The sequence below is a fragment of the Melospiza melodia genome, chromosome 3 (assembly GCF_035770615.1).
Source record: "Melospiza melodia melodia isolate bMelMel2 chromosome 3, bMelMel2.pri, whole genome shotgun sequence".
Taxonomy (NCBI): domain Eukaryota; kingdom Metazoa; phylum Chordata; class Aves; order Passeriformes; family Passerellidae; genus Melospiza; species Melospiza melodia.
Window position 1 is genome coordinate 37950144 of NC_086196.1, and position 22541 is coordinate 37972684.

Below are 22541 nucleotides of genomic sequence, written 5' to 3' on the forward strand. Positions count from 1 at the left end.
GGAATATTTAGAAGCATATGGCAATTACCACCCCCTAGGTGCTGGTGGATGGCATCTTGTATTTAGGCTGAGGAACCCAGGTTTCTCTGGATAGGGCTGTTGGGGCTGCTCAGATGGGCCCATGGGTCACTGAGCTGTGGCAGTGGGAAGCTCCAGCCCTGCTAGTAGAGAGCAGCAACATTTAACCCTTCTTTGAGGTTTTCTATAATTTTTAAAGCAGTTAATCCACCGACCATAGTGGTTCCTCTGCAGTCCCACAGCGTGGTAGCCCCCAAGGGCAAGAGCTGTAGACACCCTTTGCAGGCAAGGTGTTATGTTGCTCAGTTTTGAAAGAGGGAAATCAAAATGAAATCACAATGTTGGAACAAGAGAGCAAAAAATACAAATGTATTAGAAAAGATGCAGTCACAATACCTAAATAAAAGACTTACTGGTGGCAGTAATTGTTACTGCTTATGTCACATGGTATAATGACAGTTTTTCAGGATTTCCCACATATTGGAATGCATGAGGTTGGAATTTTGTTTTTATGATACCTACCACTCCTTTCTTAAGGGAAATTAAACAACAACTGCTCTGAGATTTTGGGTTATGTACAACAGTCATTTTGATCTCTACACTGTCAAACAAATAAATATCAAAAGCATTTTTAGTGCAGTTACTCTGTTTCATGCAGTGTTCTGGTGTGAAAGAACTAATTGCATGTTACACATCTTTTGCATATATATATGAAAAACAGTATGACAGGAAAATAGAAAAGAATTGGAATATATGCTTACGGAGGGAAAACGTGCATGGGTCTGTGTGTGTTTATATATATCTTGCCTATTTCATCTCCTAATGACAAGAGCAGATGAGCATGTTACTGCCATGGATTTACTGATGATCCACTATTGATAAGGGGCCTATGGAGCAGTAAGGTGTGACAGAGTTGTAAGGGATGGGAAGGTGCTCACAGATTCCCCTTCAGTGAGGGTGCACTGAGCAGAGATCTACACAATCCCAAATGTCCGTTTCTCTGGGAATTGTAATGTTTGTTTCTTGGTACAAACCTAAATATTTCTGTACTTTTCTGTCTTGACTTTACAGAAATTGCCCCATAGCCCCATTTTTTTTCTCCTGAGGTACTCCTGATATATCTAATTCTGTTGTAAGTATTATGTCTCACAGGGCTGATTGTTTTTACTTCTGGTTAACTAATGTTTTCTTCTCTTGACCTTCTTCTCAGGATTTTGCAAAATATTTGCAAAGGGAGACTAACCCAGCAGGTCGGTCAATAGTAAATCCAGCAATGTATGTTGGACTCAATGCTGAAGATGTGAATGATTTTTTTTTTAATTGTTGTAAATCAGCTTCCCAAAAGCACTGACATTTAAGAAAAACTTCAAAAATATAAGTAGGACAGGTCTGTTCCACTAACCAAGTTTTAAGAATATGATGCATCATTGTGTTTTGTCTCAAACAATGGCTGACCAAGAACAGAGCTGCTTTAGTGAGCTGTGTCCTTGAGCCACGGTGTTGTCTGTACATGCTAATAAGGAGAATGAGGAGAATTAATAAGCAATTTGAACTGCGGAACAGTTTCTTGAAACATCTTTTCAAACCTTTTTAACACAAAGTAGCACACAAAGTTACTCTATCATTTAAAGAGGGATCGTTTTGTTACTTATTTTGTATTTTTCAACCTAAAAGTTGTGGCTTCAAAAATTAGAACGTTGATCTTTATTATTGCGAGACCCAGTGAGCTAAGAGATAAATGACTGATACTACAAAGAAGAAGCAATAAATAAAAGAGAAAGCCTAAGAAAAAGGGGATGCCAGATTTAATGAATAATTACCGTGAACTGGGTCACATGGTTTCCAGTTTTTACATAGGTCAAACTGTGAGGCAATAGCATTTACTTAACTGAAAGGCCTGAGTAAGTAGTCTCAACAGCCTTTGTATAGAGAGTATATGAGGAAATTTCAGCTGATCTATCCTTAGTTCATGAGATTTATACTATGTGACTGTCACATCTTTATTTCAGGCATAGATTCAGGGTCATAATAAAGGTGTGTCTTTGGTGTATTTATTCAAGGATTGCCCAGGGAACATGCCCAATACTCACTTGCTACAGATCTGAAACCTAGCCTGAAGTACATGCATGATTGCAATTAAAAATAAATAAAACTGGTGGCAGGTAGCAGAGGAAAAAGGGAAGGAAGGGTTGTTGCAATTACCAAAGTTTATTATCACAGTTCAGTGTGCATTATCAGGTGCAGTTTACACCCTCAGTAAATCCTTGAAAACTGCCAGAAACTAGTGTGTGTCACATAGGTTTGTCGCTGCTCAAATGAGAAGAACAATTATTTTCCACAATTACTGAATCCTAATTACTTGAAAAGGATGGCAAAGGGAGGAGATGTTAAAGCTAGTTAAACTGGATTTCATAAAGATATTAATGACTATAGCCATATTCATCTTTAAAATAAACTAAAGACTTTGAAAAATGAAAACTGGATTAACTTCCTATCACCTTCATTTAAAAGATGTGTTCAGAACTGGCAGTGTGTGGGTGGGTGGGCTGAAGGGAAAGCCTTAAAAGCTGAAAATCTACACTAGAAAAGGATTATGAGGGTGTATGTGCACCAAGCACTACAGCATCCTTCGTGTTCCATGCGATCCATGCTATTTTCTAGAGGCAGCTGAGGAAGATTGGTATGTGAAAATAGTAATTGGAGTTACATTTGCATTGCTCTGCACCTGGGCTAATGAGACCCACTGAGTTGTTGGAACTACAGAGCCTCTCCCTCCCCAGGAGTGGAAAAAGTCACCACCAAGTCCTGCATAAGTCAGAGTGCAAAATGGGTACAAGACCACACAGTTTGAATTTAACACTTTGATGTGTTTTTTCATGGCACGATTGAGCAAGTCATGCACCCCAACAGCAAGAAGGTGATTTGGCAGTAGTAATTCAAGAGGATGCACCTGTCTTTCCTCATTCTTTTTAGATTTTGTTATCACAGGGAAAAGAGTTCTTTCTAAACTGATGGATCGTTACTGAACAGGGAAAACAAAAGTATTGCAAAATGCAAGTATTAGCTTACACATTTGTTTTGTTTTGAGCATATTTTAGAAGAGCCAGAGGCATGCCTTTTTAGTAAGCAGGCAGTTGGCGAAAACCCTCTAGGTATCAGAGAAGCCCTGTGCTATAATTTTCCTAGAATAATAATGTCAAACAAATGACAATAGAAAGCCTATAAAATTTGCAGCCAGCTGGGCAAATTCTCATGTGTGAACCACAGAAACTGTAAGTGCCCATATAAAATATTTTGTCTTGATCAGAGCTGCTCCAGTCTGCTGTATCCCTTGCCACAGTAGCTGTAACCCCCTCACCTGCCAGCTGCAAATAGTGGCTCCATTGGGTGAACTCCGAGGAGCTCTAGCCCCAGTCTCAGAGCAGCATTAAGTGTGTGCTGCATTGGAAGTTTTTGCCTGGGTAGTTAAATGTAGATCAATGATCCTTCTCAGCATGAATGTTAACAGGGTATTACATGGGAATCAGCATGCATCAGAAATTATTATAAGTGCTTATTTTCAGATTCCCCCAAACAAGATGGAGAGGGCTTTTTTAACCTGTCTTTTGTGAGGTAGTTATTTTGTCCTTGTGTACTTGGTATTCCGTTGTTTGGATAACAGTCTGGGCATTAAGTATGGCTGTAATTCCACCTCTTAATGGTTTCCACTTCTCATGACTCTTGCTTAGTTTCACCTAATCCTATCTCAAACAATGTGTTGATGAGCCAAGAAGGACTTGGGCTGAGCTGAGGACTGAACCAATGCTGAAGATGGCTTTGAAAAAGAACAAATTATAGTAATTCTTTGTGTCATCTGATCACTAGGTTGTACAACTTTGTTCCAGAAAGGCCATGTTCAGCATTGCGCCTCAAGGGTTCTATCTATGTTTCAACTCCTTTTCTCTTTGACAGGGAGGTAAAAATGACTGTGTGTAATTTACTGTAAGTCTCTTGGTCGCGATGCAATATTCTTTGTTGAACTGGGTCTGTATGAGTCATTTATCGAGAAGCAAAATAGAACTACTGACAAAGTTTCATTACTTCTGACAAAAAGAGACTCAAGGCTACACACCATCTTCTTTCAGGGTACTCCACACGTTACTCATTAGGTCCTGACTGACATGACATTTATGAATTCTTTCATCTTACAAAAAAATACTAAATGCTGTTCTATTTGACCATTTAATCATAGAATACTACATAGGCAGTAGTGGTCTGGGCCGTAGCTGTCCATTTTTGGAGTCCGTGTAAGTTGTGCAGGGAGGCGGGAAGCTCACCTTGCCAGGCACTGGGGAGGTTTCTGGACCCCATCCTGGGCAGCCCCAGAAGGCTGTGCTCGGACTGAGGGCAGCAGCGGGAGCAGGCTGTAGGAAAGTCAGCTGCCCAGGCAGGACAGGCGTGCTTCAGCTGTGGGACACTCCTGCTTACACCACTGATTGTGTCTCGTGTCGTTGATCCACAGCGTATGGTTGATACACACACTCCCTAGAATACTACCCCTTCATTTACCCCTTACCACTTGCAATAGTCTTCTAGCCCTGAATTGCAGGATACTGTGCAATTAGGAGCAAAAAGGCTGTTTCGTTCTTTAGATAATCTGGGAAAAATCTGACCAAAGAACAGTGACCAAAAACTGCTTTTACACAGAAATTAAATAGGGGCCAAACAGCATTCAACTGTAGCACTGTGTTTTGAAGGAGCAGGAAGTGTAGACTGGAGCAAAGATTCAGGGCAGTGCCTAGGGGAAAGCTGCTGTATCTGATACAGATATAAATATGTACATGAAATCAACAGTGCTTCATTTAAGAATCAAGTCTGAATTTTTTAGTGATGCAGTGAATTTTTCACTGTAAAAGAAAAACGCTCCACCTACCCAAGATATTTACATGTGTACACACTCAGAACAGTCAACTAAAATAAAAAAAGTTTAGCTGCCACAAATAGGTATATAATGGAAAGTTCTTAATTAACATCAGATTATCGTAAAGCAATAATGAATGTCTTGTTTATTTTTTTATGTATTGGAATGGAAGGGATACATTCTGAAGGCAATTAAGAGAGAGATGGTGCTTGCCTGATTCTTAAGGTAATGTTCTCTTTTGCTGGGGTGATGTGGGTGCTGATTGAAGTACACGAGCGTTCCCGCTAGAGGGGGGTCCACTCAGCCTGGGTTGTAGTGCATTTTGGGGTTTTTGTTGTTTTTGTTTTGGTTTTGTTGTTTTTATTTTGGGTTTGTTTGTTTTGTTTCATTTTGGTTTTGTGGGGTTTTTTTGGAAGCTCAGCATGAAGAAAACCTCATGGAGTCCCACATCTTGTTTTAGTCATGTTGTGTATCTTATGGTGTCAGCAGTTACTTGTCTCTTACTTAGCTTAACTGTCCTTTATACAAGGAGGTGAAAATCCAAATGAAAGGACTAAGGCACTAGTGCACTGTTAAAACACAGTAGTAACAAAGAATACAGAGAATGTTTCATTGTATCATCTGCAAGGTGAGGACAATTATTTTTCACAGAAGTGGGGTGATCATTCTTGGAAAAGTAGAAGCAGCTTTATCAGACCTGTTCAATAACATTCTTAATTAGAATTGTTATCTATCTTCACTCCAAACCATTTTACTGTCTCTGTGAGCCTTATGTTTCCAAGCATAAAAGAAAATATTTCTATCTATGAAAAAGACTAAAGAGTGTGTTAAACTAGCTTAAGTGTCTGTTTTACTCTTTGATGTCACAGTTTGTTCTTCCTCTCAGTTTCTTGGTGAAACTACAATTGAGTTTTGCACATGTGTTGGTCATTGTGTTAATTAACGTGTTTTGAAGCTGTGGCAGTTGGGAGCATTCTCTTGGCCCTGAGCAGGAGCTTCCTCAGCAGAGCCCAGGTGCTGACAATATGCCTGTGCTCTGCACTGGGGCTCCTGGCATGTGAGGTGGCTTCTCTGCAGATGAAGAGCAGTGCAGAGTCCAAACTAAAACTCTGCCTGGTCTGTGCTGGGTTGGTGCAGGGTTCCTGTGCCATCCCATCCATGTTGCGCTTCTGTGGGGCAGGGGACAGGCAGCCCTGGACAGGGGCTGTCCACCCAGCTGGAACCCTTGGGAAGGAGAGGGAGGAGGAAGGGCCAGCAGGGAAAGGGAGACAGAGTGTACTGGGGCTGGCAAGGCTTCAGCATCTCTGATGGATTCAAGGAGGAAGTCAGAGAAGGACCCTGTGGCACAAAGAAGGCTCCATTTTTTCTCTAATGAATCTCCACAATAGAAGTGTAGCACAGTAATGAGCATCCACTGTCTGCAACTACCTGAAAGGTACAACAACTGAGGTTGTACCCAGGTGGGGATCAGCCTCTTCTCCCAGGCAGCAAGTGACAGGACAGAAGGATATAGCCTCAAGCTCTGCCGGAGGAAGTTCAAGTCAGACATCATGAAAAATTTCTTCACTGAAAGGGTGGTCAGGTATTGGAATGGGCTGCTCAGGGAGCTGGTGGAATCACTATTCCTGGAAGTCTTCAAGAAACAACTGGACGTAGCACTTGTGTTCCATCAAAGGCTGGACTTGATGATCTTGGAGGTCTTTTCCAACCTTTATGATTCTACAATTAATGGGACTGGAGATAGCATCTGGGATATATGACTACATAATACTGGATGGAGAAAACTGAATAAGTTTGAAAAAGTTTTTGGGGTCTCTCTAGTGGTGATAGACCCCAAATGTACCAGATGTTGTACCAAAACAGTAAGCCTAGTGAAAATGAGCATTGACACTTCAGATGTGTACCACATTAACCCTAACCCTAACCCCTAAGCAAGATGCTTCTGATAGTGGAATGACTTCTTTCAGAAGCCACCTGAGCGTCTGAGCAGGGCACTGTATTGTGACAAGCAGTCATACAGTTATTTCCAATCCAATGGCTGATTATTCTTTCTGGCCCTGGGCAAGTCACTTAACCCTCTGTTTCTTCATCTGTAAAATATATTATGGATATTTATCAGTCTCACCAGGACTGATTGTTTAATATTTATAAAGTGCCTAAAGGATTAGAAGCTTAATATAAGGAGCTAATATGTATCATATCATTTTAGATTGATTTTATTTACTTGGATTTTTTTCCCTACCTCCTATTGAATGAGATGCTATTTTGTAGCCTCTTACTGTCATTCCTAATTAGCTGGACAGGTCACAATTGGGTAACTCTAGGTTCATTTTCTTCATTTATTCCTAGTTCCTGTGAATGCCTTATCTCCCTCCCACTTTTTTTTTTTTTCTCTTCCCTTTTTTTATTTAAAGATGAAGAAATACCATATGTTGCTAGATTTTGACATAAATATATTTAAGTGCTTCCATCATTGTTAGTTTACCAGCCTTTCCATTATAAACCCTCTTGTTCAGGGGTTTATAACTCTGGCCTTATAACATGCTTCAGGGTGAAACTTCACATTCATTTTTTCCCTTTTGATTTGCTTTAAATCTTTCACTCTTCTTAAGTTAAACTGGAGATTAGATGCATTAGTTATACTAGTTGTATAAATTATAATGCAAGAGTAGGCATTCTAAATATGATGTAAATCAGAGAAACAGAGAATTTCATAGTTGTTAAACTGTGAGCCTGAGAGGAGAGATCTGGGATTCTTTCCATGAGTGTGTCCCTGGCTTGGCACATAGCTACTAAAAAATTATTCAATCTCTTTCTGCCTCACTCTTCTCTCTCTATATTGGGATGATGACATTTCTGACTTCACTGGTGTATTGGGAAGCTTAATTAATTAGAATTCATAAAAGACCGAGATTCTTAGGTGAAAGGTGCCGAAGTGTGAAGCATTTTTAAGGAGTCTAATGAAAAATCAGTGTGCCTGCTTTCCTAGGGCTGTTCCTGTTGTTGCAGTGTAGCGTGTATCAACTCTAGAGCTGGGCAGTGTGTGGCAACCAGCAAGGGCTTTGCCACCAGTGTGGCAACCATAGTATGGCCAAAGCAAGGGCTTTCATCTGGAGCACCACTCAATGACCTGACAGCTTGTTTTTCTCAGACTGTCAAACACTCACTGTATCTCTCAGCCAGTTGGTCTCAGCCTTTGCCTGGGGAGCCTGTGTTCCCCAAATTCTAGTTTTCAAACAATTGTCTCTTGCAAGACAGGACAGGAGCACGCAACCAGGACCTTGGCTCTCCTTGTTGCAGTTCCACTTGTGCTGGTGCAGAAGTACCCAGCCTGCTGAGAGGGTAACAGGAGGGAAAGAGGTCAGGGGTTTCCAGCTTTTTTTTTTTTTTTTGCAGGGACTTACTATGGCAGATCATTCTGGTTGTGCTCAGGCAGCTTTTTGGTGTAGTCAAAATTCTGTATGGAGAAAAATGTTCCAGCTGTAGTACGGTAAATTCTGGGACACTGGCAGGTATTCTTTATGTCATTCAGGTGGAGAAACCTTGTTTGTGTGGTGAGGGATGCTCTCTAAGTTTTTTCATTCGAGGATTTCTATTGTCAGCTGTTAGTTTTGCACATCCTATCATGTGCAGGTTTCCTAGGGTTGATCCAGACTGACACCTTCATTTACAGATCAGTTCTTTGCCTGAAATGTGGTGCTGTGCTCAGGAGAGAGAGGTTCTTGGTGGTGGCTAAATTTGAAATTATCTTTCTCCTTATAATTTCAGGTTGAAGTCTTGGCCTCCGAGGATGCTACATTTGGACACAAGGTGTGTAGTTTGGTGCAGTTTTGTTATATAGGTCCCAGCAATATGAATTGTTGGATGTGATGCCATAGAAAATTACAATTTTCAACCCGAGAATTGGGGGTCCTGTGACTTACATCCATCAATTCAAAAACTTTCCCTTGTGTGTGATAATCTGAGAATGGCACACAAGCTGTCTTAATCCTCTTCTTGGTATAAAACCTGTGAGCAAGTTTTACTTGCAGAAACCCACGTGGACCCGTGTAAGATCAGCTTAGCAGTAGTTTTTAAGATCGGACTTGCCCAAACGCTGAATTTATTCTTGTTCCATAGATTTGCAACTCAGAAACTGTACTTGTTGTCTGCTTGGCAGTCTGCTGAGTAAGCCACTTTGTTCAGGCCCTTTTTCACAGAGCATTTCGGGTAGGAAGTAGTGCATTGAACAGCTGCATCACCCTGTGTTCAATTGTAGATCAGCATGTGGCGGGCAGTGTGTGTTGGAGAGATGACTTCAGACGCGCCCAGCTGCGTGGATGGGCTGTGTCCTACCTAGTGCTCAAGTTTCTTTGGCCAGTGAGCATTGTGGTGATGACCACTGTTTTAACTGAGCACTAATAGCAGATGATTTTAATCAGGGCAGATTGTGTGTAGGCTATAACCATTTAGCCAGGAAGAGTGGATGGGGAAGGGAAAATGGAGGTTGTAGGAACAGTAGGCTAAATCATGAGAGTGAAGAGTTTCCTGCTGCTGAAGGCCCATGTGCTGTGATTCTACTGCAGGTGGAAAAATAGCAGTGCTGTTACTATTAAGGTAAAAAGGAAAAGCAAGAAAATATTGAATAAGTTCTCCAGGTTTATTTGGAATACAATAAGCAAAATTAACCAGCAGGGAAAAAAAAGCATTAAAAGTACATAAATATTCATGATGCCAAAATTTACATTGTGTCTATATTGTACATTTTTATGTTGATATGTGATAAAACTATTTCAATAAATTATTAGAAAACAAACAGAGCTACTTTGGTATTATTTGAAGTATATAATATATGGTAGTCTGCAGTATTTTCTGATTTTTATTTAATACCCAGCAAGCATACAGAATATTCATTGAATATTTAATAAACCTGGAGGGTCAGCTCTTGTGAGCTCATCTCCATAATCCTTCAGACTAGGTGGGTAAAAAGAAATATTACTGATGATTATTTTTGCCAGTCACTCTCAGAGCTAAAAAAAAGCACTGTGGAGGAGGCTTTTGAGTTTTTTTCATGGCTAGATTTACAAGGTGTTTTTATGTCTTGTCATCCTGATGGACATCCTTTGAAACTCCTTTTTATTACAAAAAGTTTTAAGAGCTTTCTGTTGCTAAGCTTCCGTTTTGCAGAGCCAAATTCAGTTTGTTGCTAGCTCTGACCATCAGTGTCCAGACTACACAGCATCTTTTTTCCTAAGATTGGTCTTCAGAACCATCAAGATCTTTTAAACTCTCTTCTAATAGTAGCTTTATGTTCTATAGTGAACTAACTATGCCTAGGAATGTCATGTACTTTTTATCAATCAAAAAGAAAACTAAATGTATCATCCAAAACTTGTTAATCCCAGAATTTATTTTTGCTGTTTATTTAGAGATGCTGCAAAAGCGTTTTCTTCCCTTCTCTCCCTTGACATTCTTTCCTTACTGTCTGTCTCAATGACAAATAAATGCCAGTGTCTCTGTTACATTAACAGATGAGTTTGTGTGCCAGTAGGGAATGTGTATAAGCAAAATTTTTAAAATAAAAAATAGTTAATTTTATAAATTAGGAAGTAAGTTGATATGATAACACAGTTGGCCACCTAACAGTTGAGAAGGATGTGAGGTTAAAAATTTGCACCATGCAGTGATTTCCTTGGTACCTGCTTTTAGCCTGAATTTTCCTCCAGGGCTATTGTAGACTGTTGAGGGGAGCTATCTTTTTTGGGTTTGGGTGTAGAATATGTCTCAGCTTGCAACATTGTAGGGCCCCTCTGTATGCAGGAGCAGAAGCACAGTATGCTGCAGGGGATGACTCTTCTTTTGACTGCATCCATTCCACCTATCCTTAGATGCCACTTAGTTTTAAGCTGTTGACAGGCTGTGTTGCCTGTAGATACATACAAGAATAGTGTCTTTTTAAAAAGGATATTTGTAGACTACTAAAAGAATGTACAATGTCATTTGTTATTCTTAAAATCTCCATGATCTCAGTCTCATGGTGAATATGCATACTGGCAGCAAATGGGACTGTTCTCAGGAAAAGGTTCTGAATGAGACATCAGAATATTGTTCAGCTTCGCTGTAGTTATCATGGGCAAAGTGAAGACCTGGCTGTTGTAGATCTGGCCCCTTGAATGGCTGAGTCTTGGATGATGATCATCATCCTCGTAAGTGTTTGTAGAAATCAGCTACAGGATGCTTTTGATACAAGTTATGCATATTGATTTAGACAAAATAATTCTTATTTTAGAAAAAAAAATGAAAACAAAAGAAACTGTGTCAAACTTTCAAAATACCCAGGGAAAAGGCACCTTGAAGTACCAAATCCTGTCTTTACTCCTTAAGCATGAAGCAGGTGCAAATTGCAAACCATTAATAGCAGTCCTTAAAAATGTTTCCTCCTCAACTTATTAATAACTAAACAGTCTTCCCCAAACAAATGTAGGACATAAGGCATTTATTAGAGTAAAAATTACATTTATTATGAAGTTCTTGTTTTCATTTTGTGCATATGTGAGACCAGTCCTGTTTAAAAGGGCATAAAAATCTAAGCACATTTTCAATCAGTTTTTAAAAAAAGTTGTTGTTTGATAATTATAAATATGTAAAATAAGTACAGGTTTGATTGCATTGCTGTCCAAAGCTTTGTTTTGGTTGACTAGAAGGAAGTAAACCCATTCAGCTTTCTGTGCAACTAATTTTACAGGAGGAGGAAGCTGTTGGTGTGCTGTAACAGCTCTTTCGAAGATGTGTGCAGTTCAGTTTACACATTTATTTGTGTGTGTACTTGAATGCATGTTTATTTGTAAAGAAAAAAACCTCCCAGCTTTTGACTGGTTCTTTTGTTTCAATATTTAGAAGGGTTGTGATATATGTGTGGTTATGCATGGAGAGATGTAGGGGGAATGACCACGTAGCAAATCATGAGCAGCTGATAGGTGATGTGGGACAGGCTTAACAGTTAGGCCTGGTTTGTTCAAATTCTGATGAGAATAAACTTACATATATAATAAGTTCCTTCAAAACCATAGTTGCCAAGAAAGTAAGGTAGAGTAAGAGCTCACTCTTACTCTGTAGATGGAGTGATATCTGCCCAAGTCTGCAGTCAACACACAGGAATGTATTTCCAAGTTGGAAACTGTTTGAGTCCCATTAATCTTACTAAAGCCTAATGATGATTTGTAAAATACTAACAGTACCAATTTATTTTGTTTTTATTTTAGCTGAGTAGGAAGTTAAATTTTAGCAGATGGGACCAGTGTTTGCAGATGGCAGAGAAAATAGGAGGAATACAAAGATGTGAAAAAGAAAGAGGAAAAAAAAAAGGTGCCCAGGGCAGAAGTAAAAGGTAAAATGTTTAACCATTTTGAATAATGCTCATTTAAAGACCAAGGCAATGAACAAATAAAAATAGGAGTGTGGGAGTTTTTTAAATCCTCCTAAGAGATTCAGATGCTTAATTTCCATTAGAACCTTTTTATCCCTGAGGTAGAGTTGAAAATCTTAGTATAAAAGGTTGGTTATTATGTAAAGATTTAACTCACATTTTGTTGTTGTAGGGCATCAGTTGGAATTATGGTGTCAAATACAGTAGCACACGCTTCATACAGGTTGCAAAGGGTGTCTGGCCCTATCTCAAGAACAGGATGCCTGACTTTTTAAATTTCTGCGCTCGGTTTGCTCTTCCTCCCTTTCCCTAAAGCTTTTGCTGGCATCATCCACCTGACCCAAATAACGTAGGTTAGGGAGGCTTCACTCAGTTAAGCCTGGTGAGATCACCTGGTGCACGTGTCCCAGCCTGTGTGTGGAGCTGTGCGGTGCCATCAGCCGTGCTGGCAGCGCTGGCCACAGAGCCCGCCCTCCGCAGCTAATGCCGAGGTGCAGTGATCCCAGCTTTGTGCTGCATTAATATAAATAAGTTTGTTAATGGCAGTCCAGCAGCTACATGTCAGAAGGCTCACAAGTTTGTGCAACAGGAAAAGAGACACTTCTGTTCCCACAGTGGGGGAGCTCCACCAAGAACAGGACTCTCTTATTTGGTAGCGAGCCTTAATCCTTCCATTGTGTGTCGTTTTAAGCTGTGTTGTGATGTAATTGGCTTAATCATTACTATTATGTTGCTTTGCACAAGTTAAGATTGTAATTTGACATATGGAAATAAATGGCAACTGGATTAGTGATTTGCAGGTGTCATTTAAAAGTGGGGCAGGGAAGAAAGCCTTTCATATTTTGCAAGTGGCATGTTTGCTTATGTACAGAGGCAGAATTAACCACACAACTGCATCTCACACTGGTTTGAAGTAGGAGAGAGCTTCACCTGTTCTTTTCTGGGACTGTGTGCTGCTGGGGTTGAGGAAAAAGGATCTCATTCCCGATGGATGTGTTCACTGTAGGAGTGATTTTATGTTTCCTTTGCGGAAGACAAATACAGGAGTAAAGCTTTCTCTTTGATCGAGAAATCAGCATAATGGAGAGACAGCTCTATCAAAGAAATACAGCAAGGGTGGTATTTCTGATGTGGATGTGTCTGTATGGTGGAGCTTCCAGCATTGTTCGTGGAACTAGCCGTATTTTTTGTTTTATGACACAACATAAAGTGATGACCTTGTCTCCATAATTTAGTAGCTCTGGAAGTTGTTTAGAGAGTCTATTCCTAAGTCTTTTAAAGTATGTGCTGCTGGATTGCATTTTTAAAGTGTTCTTTCTCTGATACAGGATACATGTTTTTAGAATCAAATATGCTCAGGGCTAAAATATTTTTCCTCCCAAACATACTACTTTTATTCCAGTTTGTCAAGGTGTCTTTTGGTGGGCGAGTGTTGGGCAGAGTGGGGAGGTTCATACTTTTAGGGGAGGGGTTTTGCTTTCCTCCACCTTGTAGATACAGCATTATTGCAACAATCAGCACATCATGGTGCATCTTCTGTAGTCTACTTATTTTCATATCCCAGAAAGTTCAAATCCCGAGGGTAAATTGAGCTACACAGTGTAGCTATGTGTCAGCTTCCTGGTTTGAAACATAGGACATCAAAGGGAATACATTTGGTGGCTGACTGTGAGTTATGACTGTGCAAACCTAGAAAGAAACTGTTGTTCTTGCAATATCTGTAACAGAACCCTTGAGCTATGAGATGGAGATGGCATGAGATAAAATTGAGAGACATGTTCTCAAGAGATGTTTTCCTTTTTTTTTTTTTTTTTTTTTTTAATGTATTAGTTTGCAGTAAAATAATACTTCTTGGAAAGAAAAAGAAAATAAGCAATTGAAAGAGAAGAAAAAGTAGACATAAAAAATTGTTCTCTTCTAATGCTTGCCTTATTTAAGACAGCTTTCTTTTGTTGAAGACTGTAAGCAGCCTTTGCTCCTGCCATCTGGTGGTTGCTAATAACAGTTGCATCTTCAAAGCCAAATTAAATTGTTTTAAAGCCAATTAATCCTTTTCAGAAGAGAATGTTTTCAAGGGTCAGAATTATCTCTGTCTTGATGTGTTGACACTTGGATTGTCTGTGTGTGCTTAGTATATGGGAAAATATAGAGAAATGAGTCCTCATTTACTTCTGTCTTTGCACTGTTGACTTAGCTAGGAACCTGGGAGTTGTAAATAAGTTTTTGGGTTTGTTTTAGCTTAGAAAAAATAGATACTCTTATTAACCTCCAGTAAATTCTGTTTTGCTACTTATAGGAGAGTTAGGATTGCATGTCTCCCCAGTTCTGTTTTTCATTTCTTTGTGGACTTGTTTCACCCGAGGTGTTCAGATGACTAAAAGGATTTTCCAACCTCTTTTCTTTGACTCATTGTTAAAGTTGAGTTTTGGGGTTGCTGAAGTGCCCTCCATGCTGGGTGTTATCCAAGAGTAGAGAATGGCATTATGTCAGGGAACAAGGTGCTGTTTTTATATTTTTAGGGACCCCTTGCAGATGTATCAGTGTTTTAAAGTACTTATAACTAAGTAGCAGCAACGTGAACAGGTTTCTTTCTGAACAACCTGTGCATATCACTGCTATGCTATTTGTGACAGTCCAAAAAACCATAAAACCAAGAAATTATGATCATGTTTTACAGATTTCATCTCCTTAACCAATAGTTCTTAATGTCTAGTAAGTTTAGTCTCAATAAATACCTCTGTGGTTTGTGGGGTTTTTTCCCCAATTAGTTTTATACTAATTAAGAGGTACACCGAGAGATTTATGGCCGTAAGTTCCTTTCCATCCATCATACGGTCCTAATTGTGGTCCAGCTTTGTCCTGAGAGTTGCAGGCAGTGGAGGAGTGTATCTAACCACCTTGAGTATGGAGGGTGATTCCAAACAACACCCACTTGTGGAATTTTGTCCCACTTCCCATATGGAGAAGATTTTAAAGCTCTCTGGGAGGATGGAAAAAAGTGCAGGCTTCCTGGAGATTGTGATGCCTCCTTGTGCTGTGGATGTGGATCTGGACAATTCCATAACAATCCTGCATGAAGAAGAAAAGACAAAATGATACATAGAAAAAGAGGGAAAAAGCTATGTTAGCTGAGAAACCCACTTGTCAGAAAGTCCAGATCAGCTGGATAAATGACATAGTAAGAGTTGGTTCTCTCCTCCTTGTGCCCCATGCCCACACTACTGTAGTCTCTGAAAAGACAAGGCAAGGTGAGGCATTTGGGAGGCCCTGTCTCCTGTGGCATGTCCCTGTGTGTCTACAGCATCTCAGGCTTTCTTGGATATTTCCTTTTTTTTTGCCAGTGATCCAGGCTAGCCATAAATACATGTTTAATGTTCCTTTTCAACATGAAGCATCTCATGGTGCTTGCAGAATAAATACTGATGGCCTCAGGGTTAGGCTTAGGCAGTTTACATGGGTATGTGGTAACATTTATTTTACAAAGCTACCAAGCACTCTGTGGCAAGCTGGAGTGAGCACAGATGGTAAACGTGCCTTCCTCAGCACCCTGGAACATCGTTGGCCTGTGGTTGGCCCCGTGCCCTGCAACCAGCTGGGATTAGTGCTAAGAAAATGTAAACTGCTGTCTTCCTTCCGACATCATCTTTATTTTGGACGTACATAAATGTGATGAACAGCCTTCCTCTCCAGTTCCGCACGGTTTAGGTTATCAAGGTGTGGATGTGGCCACATTTTGGATTTTGATATGAATTTAAAGCTCTCATTGCCTTTCTGAGAGTACCAGTGTGGAGGTTTCAGAAGATCTGTATGCAATTCAAAGCAACTGTTAGGTATTTGCTCAAGTGATGTCTGAAATTAGGAATCATGGAATGGTTTGGGTTGGAAGGAACTTTAAAGATCATCTAGGAACTTTAAAGATCATGTAGTTTCAACACTTCTGTCATGGACAGGAGCACCTTTCCACACAGTTTCATGAGGTTGCTCAGAGCTCCATCCAAGGCAGCCTTGAACGCTTCCAGGAATGGGGTATCCACAGTCTGGGCAATTTGTTCCAGTGCTTCATGACCCTCACAGTAAAGGCTTGGCAACTAAGTTTGCTTTTCTGATTGGTGAGCATCCCTCTTTGAGTGGTCCTATGCCCGTTTAGATTGCCACTATATTAAAATGAACTGCTGCAACATTGAACATACAGCTTTTGTGGTGGCATCAGCAGCAGCAGCAATCCATATTTTCCCCTTGCTGCTTTTATGAAGAGACAGTCTGTAGTATGGTTTTTCCGTTTCCATACTTCATAAAAATGTCAGAAGAATGCAAAATTTGGTACTGTTTTCATGGTAGGAATATGCATCTCCTCCAAGGTTTGAACCCACCCTTTAACACCAGTCACTACGCCACAGCGACTTAAGTTTCTACCAGAGAAAAAGAATTTATTTTCTCAGTCTTCCTTCTGTTACTCATTAAATTTTAACTGGTGGGTGCACTCAGGCAGAGCCCGAGTGTGGTGTGCCTGAGCTGTCTGGCTGGGTGTGCTGCTCAGCATCCTCCCTCGCTCAGCTGCCTCCTGTTGACATGCAAACGGGGCTGATGCTTGCTGGATCAGGCGGGTCCTTTACAGTTCCGGGTGGCCCCTTTGATTTACACTGCTGGTTTGAACTTGGAGGGAGTATCAGATTTACCAAGTCATCTAACAATCAGAACACAAAGTTTGCTTGTAAATACCTGCACATTTTAAATAAATGTTGAGGCCGGTGGTCTCTTTGTTTAGGGGTGGGAAGAGAGCAGTTCAGAATATTTGCAAATAGTTTGCTGTTTCTCCTTGATGGGGTGAGCAAGTTAGACCAGATTTCTTTTTCTTCTGTAAATTCTACCTGATTGTACAACTGGTGGGACCAGAACTGTGCCCTCCAGCAACCAACACCACCTTGCTACATTCATGCTCCCATTCAGATTGGGACTTGAGACAACAAAAAACCCACAAGTATTCATTTTTTTATAAAGCTAGTGTAAATGTGTTTGCCTTTTTTTTTTATAGCATACTTTTTAGCAGCATGAAATACAGATACAGAAAAAGATTCAGATTTCTGCTACGTGGCTGCTTCCCCTGATTTCAGAATTGGCTTGTTAAAACTAATGCTAGGTTTGAGGAATGGGAGTTGCAGAGAGGAGCATGAGAAAGTTATTGGGTAGACAGATGTGATTTAGGTTTTCATTTCCCCTGTTTTTTTCCCTGAGACAAGGACAGGTGTGTATCATCGTTCAGAGCTGTGCTTTGCTGGGAAAAGTGCTGTTGATGTGTTGCAGATTCCAAGAGGAAAAAACAATGACAATAATGCAGAATCTGGGGCTTTTACTGAACATATATTTCTTTTACAGAAGACATAATTTTTTAACTTTGAAGATTCAATTATTTGAGTTGCTTTTTAAGAATTTCTTCTTGTGAGAAGGAGTTTTCTAGTGAATTGGGATATTGACAGATAATTTTATTAGATTAGGATGACATTGGAAAATCTTGTTTTTCTAGGTCATTCCTTTGATTTTCTTGGTGAACAGCTAATTATACAGTGGTTTCATATTTGTAATATAGGAGGATCAAGATTGTAGATCATTTTGGCATGATTTTCATATTGTTGCAATGCTTTACACTGTTTTATACTATACACATGTGAACTATTGTGACAGATTTCCAGTGTAACAATCATTCTGTGTGTTTTATGATTTCACTACTAAATTCTTGCTGCTACATGAAATAGACAGCAGATGAATTTACAGTCTCTTGACTAAAACTTGCCTTACCATTTTAATCTGAAGCAAAATAAGCATTATTTGTACCATTCAATTTAACGTGGCTGTCTGTTTTCATTCCATCATCCAGTTCCACCCCCCACTTATCAAGATCTGTTTGAATCTCCCTGACTCTCCTGTGAAACTTCCTCACGGTGCTATTCCTTGTGTCAGAGCTGATGGACTGATTGCCTTGTACATGTAATCTATATCTAGGGTGGTTTTACCACTTCATTCCCTGGGCAAGGGCTGTGCCCCGATGGAGGGATGTGCACCTTAAAATCATCTGTGGGAAGAGCAGTTAGAATACAAGCTAATTTAGAAATTAATAAATGTATTTTAAGAAATGGGTTAACTGCTGTTTATGAAGGAAAGTAATGAAGTGAATCATGTGGAACTGGTTTTTGTTGCATTGAAGTAACTAAATACCATTATAGCATATATGATTCTGCAAAAGCTTTACAGTAATGTAGGTATGTAGGCTGTTTATATGCTTATTAACTTGTAGGTTTGTTTAGCCATGGTGTGTGCAGAATGCTGCCAAGGTCAAAATTGTTAAGATTCCCCAAGTACTACTGAGGGAAGGAATTACATTGGGTAAAGCATTGGGATTTTTTATTTAGGTAACCTCTTTTTTTTCTCTTTTTTTTTTTTTCCTTTCTTTTTTTCTTTCTTTTTTTTTTTTTTTTTTTTTTTTTAACCAGCAGTACTGTGGAAAAGGATCCTGAAGGAGAAATTGGGGGATGCTGGGTTTGGAAACAGCATGGAATTAAGGAAATAGGATTAGAACTGCAGTCTTTGGTGGAGCAAATGTTGAAGGTGATCACAATACTCTTAGGATCTGATGTGTTGTCTGGCTTAGTTATAGAGAGGTTTGAAAAGTGAGAAGGAGAAGTTCAAACTTGATACAGTGAGCAAGGGAAAGCTAATGGAGCACATTAAAAATGCAAGCTGACCTAGATATACTGTTGAATGGTGCCATGTGGTGTGCAGCTTTATATGGCAGGCTGCAGCGCCTTGTTGACCAGAATAAAAGCTAAAAAAGCTGGTGATAATACCACATTGTTTACAAATTGAAAGAAATGATAGAACAATTGGACTGTCCTGTTCTATTTCATAGGTGGCGTCAAGAAAAACAACAATTTTTCAACATAAAAGCAGCTATTGATTTATGTTAAATGTATACATTTATTAAAAGAAACAAAACTACAGAAATCACTTTTGAGGAATAGTCGAGGTACATGCCTCATTCCACAAGTGTGTCTGCTTTCTGCTCTCCTGTTAAAGCTGCATATACACAGAACCCTGGAAGAGGGAAAAAAAGTTAATACTATGCTAAGAGTTAGTTGATCAGAGCCAAATTCTTTCTCTTTGGAATATGATGATATTCAGAATGGAAAATGGTGGCAAAATCCAGCCATTAATTTTATGGTACTTTACTCCTAGATTAATTTTGAAGAAATGTTTTAAGAGGTGGGAAAGTATCAGAAATTGTTAATATGATATTATTTTTCAGATAATATCTGAAATGCTAAAATAAGTGTTAGCTGCTGTTAGAAACTTGATGGTAAGTTATTCATTTTGGTACTGAGACAATTTGAACTTGGAATTATTATCTTACTTATAAATACCAAAAAAAGCTTACAGAAGAAATACTGACATCCCTCTCCGCCTATCTCCTGCCCCATCCTCCTGCCTTGCCTCTGCCTTAGCTCTCCTTGAACTGTGTAAATGCAGGCATATATGATTGGTAAATTATATATTTTTGTAGGACTAGGTGGTTTGAAATTGATTTTTTTTTCCTAGGGCTGTATGTTATAATGCATTTTCAGTTGGTAGAATAATAATAAAAAAGGCTTGCATGTACCTGTGATGCATTTGATTCCACCCTGCAGTGACTCATTGTGGATCTCTTACAGCTAAGTGCTTGTTCCTTGTGATCAGAGGAAAATGCTACACACCTTCTGCTTCGTGCCTATTAAATTCAAGTTTCTATTGTAGGCAGCATTACACAGCTATCTTTGAGAATTAAAGGGAGGAAAAATACGAAGAACATTAAGTGAAGTGAAAATTCAAAAAGCCACTTTGTTCGCCCTCAGCCCTAATTCTGATTTTTAATGCAATTCTGTTCTCATGCTTGCTTCTTCCAAATTTACAAATTTTTCTTTTATTCAGAGCCCTGGCCTTTGGTACCGTGTTGAAATTAATGACCATAATGGCACTTGCTCTTTTCTGTCTCCTGGAACCTAAATGATAGATACCAACCTTTTAAATCCTGTTTTGTTAAATATAACATACAGTTCCTGTATCCAGACCAGTATTTTTAGTTGGAGAAGGGATTGTTTTCTCCAATTTTGTTATCATTTTTCCCCCCTCACCTTTTTCATTCCCTGAGGGACTGGTCTGGGGAACAAAGTGTCCGTGTTCCTGGGAACAGAAATAGATTGTTCCATTCATAATTTAGTGATCTATTTCTGTTTGGCAAAGTTAAGCACATGCTTAACTTCAGGTCTGTGATTAAATCTCACTGACTCTAGTATGACTTAAATGCTTTGCAAAATTGTGACTTTTATTCCTGTTTCACCATCACATCATTCCTTCAGTCTCATTACTCTTTTTTTTTTTTTCCTTTTTTCTTCCCCCCTCCTCTGCCATGCTGCAAGTTGACTGTGCTTAGTGTCAGCAGTTTATGTTCTGCATGTTTAATGAAGGTACAGCTCAGCTCAGCATAGCCCTTCCCCTTACGCTAACAGAATTTTGATAAATGAGATTTCCTCGTGTGGAGAGGCAAGAAGAGGCTTTGATGGGAAAAGGCAGGGCATGAAATCAGCAGGTGTCAGGGTGTGCAAATCACAGGCGTTTGAAACCAAAAACAAAATAAAGTAGTTGTTATGACTAACTGTCTTCAAAATGTGTAGCTTCCTATGAAGCACAAAAAGGATTTAACAATACACCAGCAAAACAAAAGTAGATTTGGAAAGCAGTAATCTGAACCAACGTGTTCCTACCTTCCTTCTTGCTCTGTATTCCTCGTGCCTATCACCTCAATTTTCAAAGTATGCTATATATAGGCAATTGGATTACAATAATTATTGCTGAGTTTAGCACGTGGAAATGTGTTTCAGTTGTGGTTTATATCCTGTGTTGATCCAAACCATGAGAAAAATCTATTTTATGCCCATTCAGATTATTGACTGCAATAGAGGGAGCTAGTGGTAGATAAAAATAAAGTGCCAACAGATATTGGAAAAATCTTTTCAACTAAGGTGCACTTCTGTGATCCTTCCTCCTTTCCTATTTATATGTTCATTTTTCTGATACTGCTCACTGCATTCTACCCTCCCACCTCTGTCCCACATTTCCAGTCTTTCTCCTTCATGCAGATTTAGCTTGTTCAGTGATCGATTTCCTATTCGGATTGTATTGCTGTATGATTTTTAAAAAATGGTTTTGTGTGCTAGCATGTGCCAGTGAGGTATGGATTGTTAAAATAACATCAAATTCTTCACTGAAGATTATAATCTGATTTAAATTATTCAAGGGCAGTAATGGATCCTCCATACCTAAAACTGGAGCTATTTTATTACCTTAACTAACATTTCATAGAAGTTTCTGCAGCTGTAGTGGATTAGCAGTGAGTTGTTTTTATTGGAGAGATGAAGAGAAAGGACAGTTGGTATGGTTATAGTAATTAATAAATAACATAGTTAATTACTCTGCTGGCTCTCCACTATTTTCAGAGATTGATTTAAATCAATTTGCACTTGCTTTTATTAAAATACTCAAAACTGTTTTTTATTACATGCATGCGGAAATATAAAATATATATAGACAAAGCTGTGTATTTAAATATACATGTAATTTTTTTTTTTTTAATGTATCTATGTTTAGTTACGTAGGCTTTTTCCTCTTTTTTTGGCAGGATTTTTGCGTGGCTTCAAAAGAGATAATTGCTGATCTTGTAGTTTTTTCTTAAGTTGGTTCATATCATACCTGGCCACTAAATCTTCCTGTAATGTCTGCAAAAAGTTTCTCAGAATTTTCTGCTCGCCTCCAATTGCTCTCCCTCCCTGCTGTCAGTCAGGTGCTGCTGGGGCCTTCCACAGCTGGGAGAAGCTGGGTGTGACTGCAGCACTGCTCCCTGCAGCAAACCTTACCAGCCCCACGTACTCCAGCTCCTCCTGGGCCATCGTTTTGTGCGCTTCATTTTTGTGCCAAAATGGAAGTCACAAGTTTGAAGTCAAAATACATGAACAGAGAATCATGTGGATCCCATTATCATCAGGCATATGTGTGTATACACACACACACACATATTGTGGCACAGGCCCAGCTGCTGGTAAGGATGTGCAGAACGATTTGCTTTGTGAATAGTCCACCACTCTTCCGTTGGCTTTACCAGGGAGTCAGCGTTATTTCAACTAGTGGGCTCTCAAG

At 39.4% G+C, this 22541-nt stretch overlaps 1 protein-coding gene across 3 annotated transcripts in view; it reads left to right on the forward strand.

Annotated features, from left to right (window-relative positions):
* ARID1B (AT-rich interaction domain 1B) overlaps positions 1-22541 on the forward strand; it is a 324913-nt gene that overhangs the window by 172023 nt on the left and 130349 nt on the right. Inside the window, exon 5 of one of the 3 annotated variants that reach the window (XM_063151340.1) lies at positions 8687-8728. The exons of the other annotated variants lie outside the window; for them this stretch is intronic. Within the exon in view, the coding sequence (XP_063007410.1) occupies positions 8687-8728 (42 nt within the window). The remainder of the gene's footprint in view (positions 1-8686; positions 8729-22541) is intronic. 3 annotated transcript variants of the gene reach the window in all.